Source organism: Trichomycterus rosablanca, chromosome 11 (assembly GCF_030014385.1).
Source record: "Trichomycterus rosablanca isolate fTriRos1 chromosome 11, fTriRos1.hap1, whole genome shotgun sequence".
Lineage (NCBI taxonomy): Eukaryota > Metazoa > Chordata > Actinopteri > Siluriformes > Trichomycteridae > Trichomycterus > Trichomycterus rosablanca.
Window position 1 is genome coordinate 38,872,428 of NC_085998.1, and position 11,064 is coordinate 38,883,491.

At 41.6% G+C, this 11,064-nt stretch overlaps 1 protein-coding gene across 1 annotated transcript; it reads left to right on the forward strand.

Moving 5' to 3' along the window:
• Window positions 1–1,718: 1,718 nt before the first annotated feature.
• ankrd67 (ankyrin repeat domain 67) lies at window positions 1,719–6,756 on the forward strand. The gene is made up of 5 exons (XM_063004920.1): window positions 1,719–1,907; window positions 3,462–3,739; window positions 3,826–4,378; window positions 5,343–5,639; window positions 5,959–6,756. Exons 2-5 carry the CDS (start codon window positions 3,489–3,491, stop codon window positions 6,109–6,111), a joined length of 1,254 nt encoding a protein of 417 aa, XP_062860990.1. The 5' UTR covers window positions 1,719–1,907; window positions 3,462–3,488; the 3' UTR covers window positions 6,112–6,756.
• Window positions 6,757–11,064: the final 4,308 nt, after the last annotated feature.

The following is an 11,064-nucleotide window of genomic DNA, read 5'->3' on the forward strand; positions in this document are numbered from 1 at the left end:
TGGAGAACCCGGGGGAAACCAAGACAGACACAGGGAGAACATGCAAACTTCACATAGTAAGGACCGAAAATGGAATCGAACCCATGCCCTCCTTATGTTTGACTTAATAATGTAAGGTAACACTTATGTTTGTGTTAAATAACACATAAGGACACGTGAAGATACGTGAAGGCTATCATACCGTGGTTGTACTGCTCTGACATCATAAAGCTGTTTTCTTTTGCAATAAATGATGATGTCATAATAATATAATAACATAATGATGTCTCATGTATGACAGTACAGTTGCATCTCTTTCTAACCATGTCAGCTTACTCGACTGTGTCAAGAACTGCACAGTGCATTCCACTCGCTCTCTCGACTACTAACGACACGTCTGGGAGCGCTTATTCCACGTAAGATTTAATACAGATGTGTGGACCTGAGCCAGAATCACGGCCGCTCTGGTTTACTTTAGCTCTTCTGAGGATCCGGCTCGGGATAAGTGGATAATGACGGATCAGGATTACAGATTTCAAAACGTGTTATTTTCACTAAAGTTCACTTTGTTTTGTTAAACGGTCTAAAGTTAGAAAGTGAAAAAATGAGCAGCAACAGAGGAAATCTGGAGAAAGGAGGTTACGTGTTCTAACCAGTGTGTGGACTGTACTGTGTATGGTGATGGGAGTGGGAGTGGGGCGTACTGGGTGAGGAGCTGCTTGATTGGCTGTTAATAAAAATATTCATTCATTCATTCATTGTCTGGTTTACCACCTCTTTATCCTATTCAGGGTTGCGGTGGGTACAATTCACAGGTCACCAATCACAGGACAGGACACAGGTCACAGGACACACACATTCACACATAAGGGGTCTTTGGATTGTGGGAGGAAACCGGAGCACCCGGAGGAAACCCACACAGACACGGGGAGAACATGCAAACTCCACACAGAAAGGACCTGGACCGCTCCACCTGGGAATCGAACCCAGGACCTTCATGCTGTGAGGTGACAGTGCTACCCATCAAGCCTTCATTTGTCATATATATATATATACTGTATATATATATATACAGTATATATACTGTACATTGTGTGTGGGTGTGTGTGTGTGTACAATTGATTGAAAGCTGGGGTCAGAGCACAGGGTCAGCCCTTGTATGTCACCCCTGGAGCACACAGGGTTAGGGGCCTTGCTCAAGGGCCCAACAGTCGCTGTATAGCAGAGCCTGGATTTGAACTGACAATTTTCCGATTGATAGCCCAAAGTTCTACCCACTAGGCTACTGGTGGCTTGTTGGGCAGCACTGTCGCCTCACAGCTAGAAGGTCCTGGGTTCGATTCCCAGGTGGAGTGGTCTGGGTCCTTTTTTTGTGGAGTTTGCATGTTCTCCCCGTGTCTGTGTGGGTTTCCTCCGGGTGCTCCGGTTTCCTCCCACAGTCCAAAGACGTACAGTCAGGTTAATTGGAGATACTGTGTGTGTGTGTGTGTGTGTGTGTTTGTCTTGTGATGGACTGGCAACCTGTCCAGGGTGTTTCCTACCTTTTACCTGATAAATTGGACCCACTGTGACCCTGACCAGAATAAAGCAGTGGCCCTTTATTTACCTGACAAAAGTACAAAGTAAATATTTCTAATGTTTTACCTGCCAGACTTGAACGTACTCTGTAGATTTTCCCTGGCGTGATCCATGTGCAGTGATGCCGCCCTGGTCCTCCCTCCCGTCCTCTGTTCTCCTCCTCTGTAACTAACATGCCATCATGTAACAGCATCCGTCTCTACCGTCTCACCATAGCAACCTCACAGGAACACGAGGAGCGCGTACAGGGTACCAGGCGAGGAGGACAGAACGGACGAGGGGAAATTTTGCACTTTGAGAGAGACTTTGTGATCCAGCACATGATGGACAGTAACTGAATCTAATGAGAGGTATTGTAACTTCTGCACTATAGCTTTTAATTTAAAGGAACTTGGGATGGTATGATATGGGCCTAAAGATCTGTGTTTGCTTAAAACCTTTAAAGTGCTATTATGTACCAAGACTTTAATAAATAGATGTGTTAAATTAGGACTGTGTTTAATATCTTGCTGAATTCCTGCTATTTATTATACATATATAGGGTACAAAAAATAACCTTCAACATTCTTAAAGGCCTGGTACAGAACATCGAACCTCCTGTGAGGAGCTAATAAGAATAATTAATCATTTTTATTTTTATTTCTTTCATTTTTACATTATTTAAAAGGAATCTTGATTATTTTGTGAATTCCTCTTGGTGAAATCTCATCGTAGATAGATGGAATGTAACGTTGTAAATAAATGGCACAGATAGGGCCGCTGAATCGGTCGTTATTTGCCCACATCTTTTCAAACTCCCACATCATGAGGAGTCGTTCACGCCTCCGCATCCCGAGCCGCTCACAGCAGCGTTTGGCTCGTGTTCGTCTTGGCACAGAGCAGGAAGGATGGACTGGAGGTTTTGTACTTTGTGTTCTCTTGTTTATGTGTTATATATGTAGAGGACGGAGGCGTGTTCAGCACCATGTTACATCACATGTCATGTTTATTACATGTTTAAATCATTTAGAAACTCAGGATGCTAATTGTAAGATATATAATTTAGTAATAATACAACAGTAAGATGTACACCGATCAGCTTCACTTACCATATAGAAGCACGTTGTAGTTTTACAATTACTGACTGTAGTCCATCTGTTTCTCTACATGCTGTTCTTCAATGGTCAGGACCCCCACAGGACCACCACAGAGCAGGTATTATTTAGGTGGTGGATGATTCTCAGCACTGCAGTGACACTGACATGGTGGTGGTGTGTTAGTGTGTGTTGTGCTGGTATGAGTGGATCAGACTCAGCAGCGCTGCTGGAGTTTTTAATTACCACTGTGTGTCCACTCACTGTCCACTCTATTAGACACTCCTACCTAGTCGGTCCACCTTGTAGATGTAAAGTCAGAGACGATCGCTCATCTATTGCTGCTGTTTGAGTCGGTCATCTTCTAGACCTTCATCAGTGGTCACAGGACGCTGCCCACGGGGCACTGTTGGCTGGATATATTTTTGGTTGGTGGACGATTCTCAGTCCAGCAGTGACAGTGAGGTATTTAAAAACTCCAGCAGCGCTGCTGTGTCTGATACACTCAAACCAGCACAACACACACTAACACACCACCACCATGTCAGTGTCACTGCAGTGCTGCAAATGATCCACCACCTAAATAATACCTGCTCTGTGGGGGTCCTGTGGGGGTCCTGACCATTGAAGAACAGCATGAAAGGGGGTAACAAAGCATGCAGAGAAACAGATTGACTACAGTCAGTAATTGTAGAACTACAAAGTGCTTCTATATGGTGAGTGGAGCTGATAACATGGACAGTGAGTGTAGAAACAAGGAGGTGGTTTTAATGTTATGGCTGATCAGTGTATGTGTAAGGTAATGATGGTACATTTGTGTTGACCTTCTAGACCTCGTGTCCTGAGTATCTGGGTGTGATGGCGTATGCTGGACCTGAGCTGCAGTGGAAGTGGATCGAGCTGCATGATTCAGTAGCGTTACGTCCTGTAGAGAAGAAGATCCACGCCGGGACCGCCTCTGGTGCCAGACCGAAGCTCTGGAGGCTTCACAGTCGTCCCCGAGCTCGGTACACCAGACTGGACGAGCGCAGGCTGCACTACGCTGCGTGGGACGGCAGCCTCGAGCGAGTGAGGGACCTGCTGGAGTACGGTGTGCCCGCTAACTGCCCGTGAGTGCTCTTTAACATCAGGGTAGACTTGCTGAAGGCCGACACGTGAATCACTTCCCTGTTTATTTCTGATGTTCTGTATTTAGGGACCCTCACGGCTTGACGGCGGGTCACCATGCTGCCTTCAGAGGGCATCTTAAATTACTCAGCTTTCTGCTGCACAGTGGGCAGCTGGACGTGAACTGCTCGGACTTTTTCGGCTGCACCCCCCTGCACCGTTCCTGCATGGAGGGCCATACAGACGCCACCGAGTATCTCCTTCAGAAAGGAGCATCCCACGAGGTGCGCTCGAGCTCGGGCCAGACGCCCCTGCACCTGGCGGCGGCCGGCGGGCACCTGAGCACAGCGCGCGTGCTGATGCAGCACCTGGCCGCGCCCGATGTGCAGGACTCGCGCAGGTGGACGCCGCTGCATTGGGCCGTTTTCGGAGGTTGGGGCGACGTGGCCGAACTGCTCCTGGACAACGGGGCTGATGTGGAAGAGCCGAGTGGGGCGGTCGTGACTCCCCTGCAGCTGGCCGTGATGGTGGGTAATGAGGCGGCTGTAAGGCTCCTGCTTCAACGTGGTGCCGATGCCAACCTCAGGGGGCCCAACGGGCAAACTGCACTGCACCTCTGCGCCTGCTCTGCTAAAAAAAAGGTAATTTATTGGTGGGTTAAAAATGTTAAATAGTTCTTACATCATCAGTGCATAGTTTTATGTGTTTACATCATCTGGAGACCGCACGTTGAAGGACTGATGGATGATTTAGTGTCTGTCCTAAAATCTTTAGATCAGTGCATCCTTTCTATCTATTAGACACTCCTACCTAGTCAGTCCACCTTGTAGATGTAAAGTCAGAGACGATCGCTCATCTATTGCTGCTGTTTGAGTCGCTCATCTTCTAGACCTTCATCAGTGGTCACAGGATGTTGGCTGGATGTTTTTGGTTGGTGGACTATTCTCAGTCCAGCAGTGACAGTGAGGTGTTTAAAAACTCCAGCAGCGCTGCTGTGTCTGATCCACTCATACCAGCACAACACACACTAACACACCACCACCATGTCACTGCAGTGCTCTGTGGTGGTCCTGTGGGGTCCTGACCCTTGAAGAACAGCATGAAAGGGGGTAACAAAGCATGCAGAGAAACAGATGGACTACAGTCAGTAATTGTAGAACTACAAAGTGATTCTATATGGTAAGTGGAGCTGATAAAATGGACAGTGAGTGTAGAAACAAGGAGGTGGTTTTAATGTTATGGCTGATCAGTGTAGGTTGATTGTTTGCAGAGCTTTTATTCAACATTGTCATTACACATGACGTCAGTTAGTGTAAGCAATATTCTCAGTACAACATCCCTCCAACTGTCTAATAAAATCACCCAAAGCTTTATTTTCTCTCCAGGCTTTTTTATTTGTATTGTTTGTGAAAGTCCTTTCACCCTTTGGCTTTGCTTTGCAGTCACTGTGTGAAGCCAAGTGCACACAGAGAAACAGATGATATTCGGATGGGTGCGTCGCTCCACCCAGCCCCTGAGTCCTGTGTAATCTGTTTTCCCTTTACTCCTTCCTGTCTTCATCCTTCACCGTATTACTCTGTTCCTTCTCCCTTTCCTTCTTACCAGATACTGCAGCACTTGTTGGAAGCCGGGGCGAACGTGGGCATCAGGAACAGGGATCAGGCCGCTCCTCTGCATCTGGCGGCCCTTGGCAGTTCCAGAGCGGTCCTTCACCTGCTCATCCTGAATGGAGCCGTTCTTGAGGACAGGGACAGCCTTCACATGACCCCGCTGCATTACACCACGCTGAGGGACAACGCCGAAGCCACGAAGCTCCTGCTGCACTACGGGGCGGAGGTGAACGCCTCGGAAAGCCTGGGGAGGACTGCGTTGCATCTCTCTGCAGAAAGAGGGCACTGCAAGGTGATGCGGATATGGTATATGGTGTTTAGATTGCAGTTTGGGCTCTTGGTGTAACAAAAGGGTATTTCTACACCTGAGCCTGACCTTAACTATAACCCTATAAGCTATAAATAATATTGGACACCAAATATAAAATGGTTAGGTAAAGAACACTTATTGGATCGTGTGATAATATGTTGTTGAGACAATTAAATGAAATATCTTGTTCATCTATGTTGTCTGAGTGTCCGGTATTTATACTGGACACAGTTTCAGCCATAACAGTCCTCAACCTGTTCACATTTTTCAGCTTCATCACCAGTGGCTCTTTGATCAACAGGTCCTGAGTGTTTTACTGGAGAGAGGTGCAGATTCCTCCATCAGGACCAAGTGGAGGGAGACAGCCGAGGACGTGGCTCGAACTCATGAGCAGTTTGGGTCACTTCAGCTGCTCCAGGAACACAATAAAACTTTAGGTCATGATGGTATCTAGCGGTCATTCTATAAACTACGTGTTTCTAATTAATGTAAGTTTTAAAAAATAGGTGAACATTTAGTGAACCAGACATTCTAGACGATCAATATTAAAGGGGTTAACAGTATTTGAAATTAAATATATAATGTTTGTATGGCTTTTTTGTTTTCTTTGTGTTGTTGATGATTTATAAAGCATTTGCACAATTTGTAAAACTGTGATGTATTTATTTATGTATAATTGTATACTAAATATCTAAAGTATATCAATTTTTACATTTAATCACAAAAGAAACACAATGTTGAATAACTTTAAACAAAGTAAACATACTTTTAAGCCAATTTTTAATGTTAGTGTTAGTGTCACAGCTCCAGTGACACCACTGCCAGGTTAAATTTTAGTAGTCAAATTCACAGGGCACTTAAAAACTAATCAATATTTTATAAATGACATTCAGAAATCTTAAATTTAGAGTTTTCATGATGATTGATTGTTTCTGATCCACTTTGTACTGTTTATATTGATATTTATTGTTTTGCTTTTATCTTTGCACACAAGTTATTATGACTATTGTGTTTTGTAAATGTAAGGGCTGTTTTATATTGTATTATTGACCTAATATGAACTGAATGTAAGATTTGTTCTTAAATTAAATGAAAATACACGGAGTTTAAACTGTTGGAAAATCGTGTTATTTACAAAACACTGATTTTACATATTAGGGAAGTTCGAGTGATTCAAAACCGGTGATCACGTTTTGTGCGGAGGGATACAAAGGACACGTGCATGTGATGCGTTCGGCGGATAAACTCTCTAGTTCTAGGAATCGACGTCATTGTCGGTTAAGTTTGTGCTGACTGAAAACCTTTAACGACAAAACACATATTATATATAATCATAAAACTTAACATCGATTATTTATTCAGGTTTGTCATAAAAATTGTAAACTGATATACAAAAACATTTATTTTCCGTGATCGGTGCGGGACTATTTATTGCTTAGCTGGAACGCGGATGTGTATGTACCTTGAGTTTCCGAACATACGTAATCACGGTGTGTCATTCGCGAATGAGTCGGCTCACTGAGTCGGTTCTTTTAAACTACCGTTGAGATATTTGTTATTTCTTTGTATTTTTTGTATGGAATTTCTCCAGAGCATCTTATCATATGAATGAGGAATCTCTACGTTGACCCACAAGCCACAGTCACGACCAAAAACTGACAAGCAGACTGGTTCCATATGGCAAAGGAGTGCCTAAATGTTATTTTAAACCTATATTATATATCCAGGTGTATTAATAACTCAACTATTTAAGTCCTGGGTTTAATACTTGCTTCCCATCACCATCTATCAAGATTCAACAGTTTTATTGTCATGTGCATAGAAAAAAACAGCAGTTACACTGTACAATAAAATTCTTACTTTGCTTGTCCTCCAAACGTGAGTGTGTATGAGTGTGTGTGTGTGTATATATATATATATATATAAGGCAGCAAAGAAGGCAAGTAGCAGCAGTCATATTGAGGTGTAATTATGCAATGTATTTCTGTGTATATAGCAGCAGTTATAGATAGATAGATAGATAGATAGATAGATAGATAGATAGATAGATAGATAGATAGATAGATAGATAGATAGATAGATAGATAGATAGATAGATGGTTAGATAGATAAATAGATAGATAGATAGATAGATAGATAGATAGATAGATAGATAGATAGATAGTTAGATAGATAGATAGATAGATAGATAGATAGATAGATAGATAGATAGATAGATAGATAGATAGATGGTTAGATAGATAGATAGATAGATAGATAGATAGATAGATAGATAGATAGATAGATGGTTAGATAGATAGATAGATAGATAGATAGATAGATAGATAGATAGATAGATAGATAGATAGATGGTTAGATAGATAGATAGATAGATAGATAGATAGATAGATAGATAGATAGATAGATAGATAGATAGATAGATAGATAGATGGTTAGATAGATAAATAGATAGATAGATAGATAGATAGATAGATAGATAGATAGATAGATAGATAGATAGATAGATAGTTAGATAGATAGATAGATAGATAGATAGATAGATAGATAGATAGATAGATAGATAGATAGATAGATGGTTAGATAGATAGATAGATAGATAGATAGATAGATAGATAGATAGATAGATAGATAGATAGATGGTTAGATAGATAGATAGATAGATAGATAGATAGATAGATAGATAGATAGATAGATAGATAGATAGATAGATAGATAGATGGTTAGATAGATAGATAGATAGATAGATAGATAGATAGATAGATAGATAGATAGATAGATAGATAGATAGATGGTTAGATAGATAGATAGATAGATAGATAGATAGATAGATAGATAGATAGATAGATAGATAGATAGATGGTTAGATAGATAGATAGATAGATAGATAGATAGATAGATAGATAGATAGATAGATAGATAGATAGATAGATAGATGGTTAGATAGATAGATAGATAGATAGATAGATAGATAGATAGATAGATAGATAGATAGATAGATAGATAGATAGATAGATAGATAGATAGATAGGCATATAAAAAACTTGTATAAAAAACGGGTTTGTAAGACCCGTAAACAAAATAACGGGTCTTACACCATCATAGGAACATTATCAAAATGTTTAATTTAGGCTGTTTAACTTATATTATTTTCATTCTTTATAATAATAAATCAGAACCATATTTTAGGTTAAACAACATGCATAAAGAACATCATGTAACTTTTTTTCCTCAATAGTGAAAACAACATTTTTACATAATCCCTCTTCACACCGACATGCAGCCCCGGTTCTGGACTGCGTTGCTTAGGGGGGCAGTAAGAAAATTGGGCGAGGGTTGGGGCAATGCCCACCCCAGAGCCCCCATAGCGCCGGCCCTGCTTGTGTTACTTTAGTTTCACCCTAAGCCGGATTCGAACCTAGGGCAGAAGAACGTGCGTGATGCGCTCTGCCCACTGCGCTACTCAAACAGCGGAGTATTTATAGTGGTGGTAAATTCAGTTCATTTTATGCACTCGGGTTAATCTGAGTCACTCAGTAATGTGATCCGGTTCACTTGGGTCACTTGAGTCAGTTGAGTCACTTATACTGACGTTCTGATTGCGACTGATTTACTGCATTAAAATGCATCCAAATATTACTTGTCTTCCATGCACTCATCTTCTGTAAATAAATCCTTCTCTCTTAATTCTCCTGGCCCCTCACACTTCTCTTATCAGTGACAAGTTGACACTTTTTTAAGTGAAATCATGATCATGCGGGAGGGGGGAGAAAATATGCTGCATTACTAATCTATACCACTACTGCTGATAATAATAATAATAATAATAATAATAATAATAACAGCATGTGCATAAAATCAGCCACATAACGAACACCAGTGTGTTTAATCGCTGTTTATTGGAATATTTAACGTATTACTTAGATTCATAGACTGGAGTGAAGTCGGTTCAGCCAAATCATCTGAGTCAGAGGTGTTTCCAGTGAGTCGGCTCACTCGCCTTGTACACTGAGCAGCAGCCAGTCAGAGGACTCGTAGGATCCGTGTTCATTGAGATTTCGGACTCGTGATTCCTGATTCAGTACAAAGACTCGAATCATTAACCCGGGTGATTCAGGAACCGCCCAGCTCTAGTATTGAACTGTCTAATCTGCAGCGTTTCTCTCCCATTGATAAAAATACAGAACAAATCGCGTCCAGTATCAGTTCAATACAGAACACGACGTTTAGTTTCCAAATACGGAACGATTCCTTATTTTACGGGACGGTTGGCAACCCTATATAATCAAGCCCCACTACTGCCATTGTTGGACCCTTGAGCAAGGCCCTTAACCCTCAATTGCTCAGGCTGTGTACTGTCCCAGTTCTGTAAGTGGCTTTGGATAAAAGCGTCTACTAAATGCTGAAAATGTAAATGTAGATATGTGGTATAGTCTTTATAAATAGTGCTAAAACTTATTTCAGCACTAAGAGTGCTTATTGGGATTTGTTTGCTCTCCCTATACTATGAAGACTATGGTTTTATTCAAACAATAGTGTTGTTCAAACAAAGATATAGAAAGACAAAAATAAACAATCATTCATCATTAGCATTGCAAAGCTAATTTAAGTCTAGACTGAAAACATTTATTTTCTCAGGCTTTTGATTAGTATAGACAAAGGCGCAGAGCTTGGGGGTTCTTGGTCATAGAAACTTGTGGTGATCAGGGATGTTGGGTTGCTGTCGTTCTGCCTCTCCTGTCCGATCACTCAGGTTTGATGACGGTGGGGAGATGGGCGCTGATGTCCTGTGAAAGCCTTCATGACCTTGTTACCTGCTCGCTCTCCCTTTTAGTTATGCTGTAATAATTAGGGCTGCCGGAGTCTAAAACTCTCTGTAAAACTGTTTGTCAACTAGCATTGTACATTATTAACTACATTCTCTGTTGTTTTACCCCGAGGGCATTCTGATGGAAACCTGTTCACCCGCCGAGGTTAAGGATTAAAGTCGAGACTGCCGGGACAACGATGCTGCTCCTGTCAGATGTGACGGGTCTGGAGTAATTGCAACGACAAGAAATCACTACAGACTTTATTGAAGACTAGAGCGGATAACAACTCTATTATTATTTAATTGTTTATTTATCTATTTATTACCAGTTATGACTTTTAGATCATTTAATTCTGTGTTTGTATGATTTGTGTAAATCGTGTATTTATTTAAAGTATCCTCCAGGCCACCCAAGAAGGACGGGCCCTGCTGAGTCTGGTTCCTCTCAAGGTTTCTTCCTGTAATTTTCAGGGAGTTTTTCCTTGCCACAGTCGCCCTCGGCTTGCTCAACAGGGGTTTTTGTATCTGTTGGTCCTGGATTTTGTAAAGTTGCTTTGAGACAATGTATATTGTAAAAAGCGCTATGTAAATAAAGTTGAC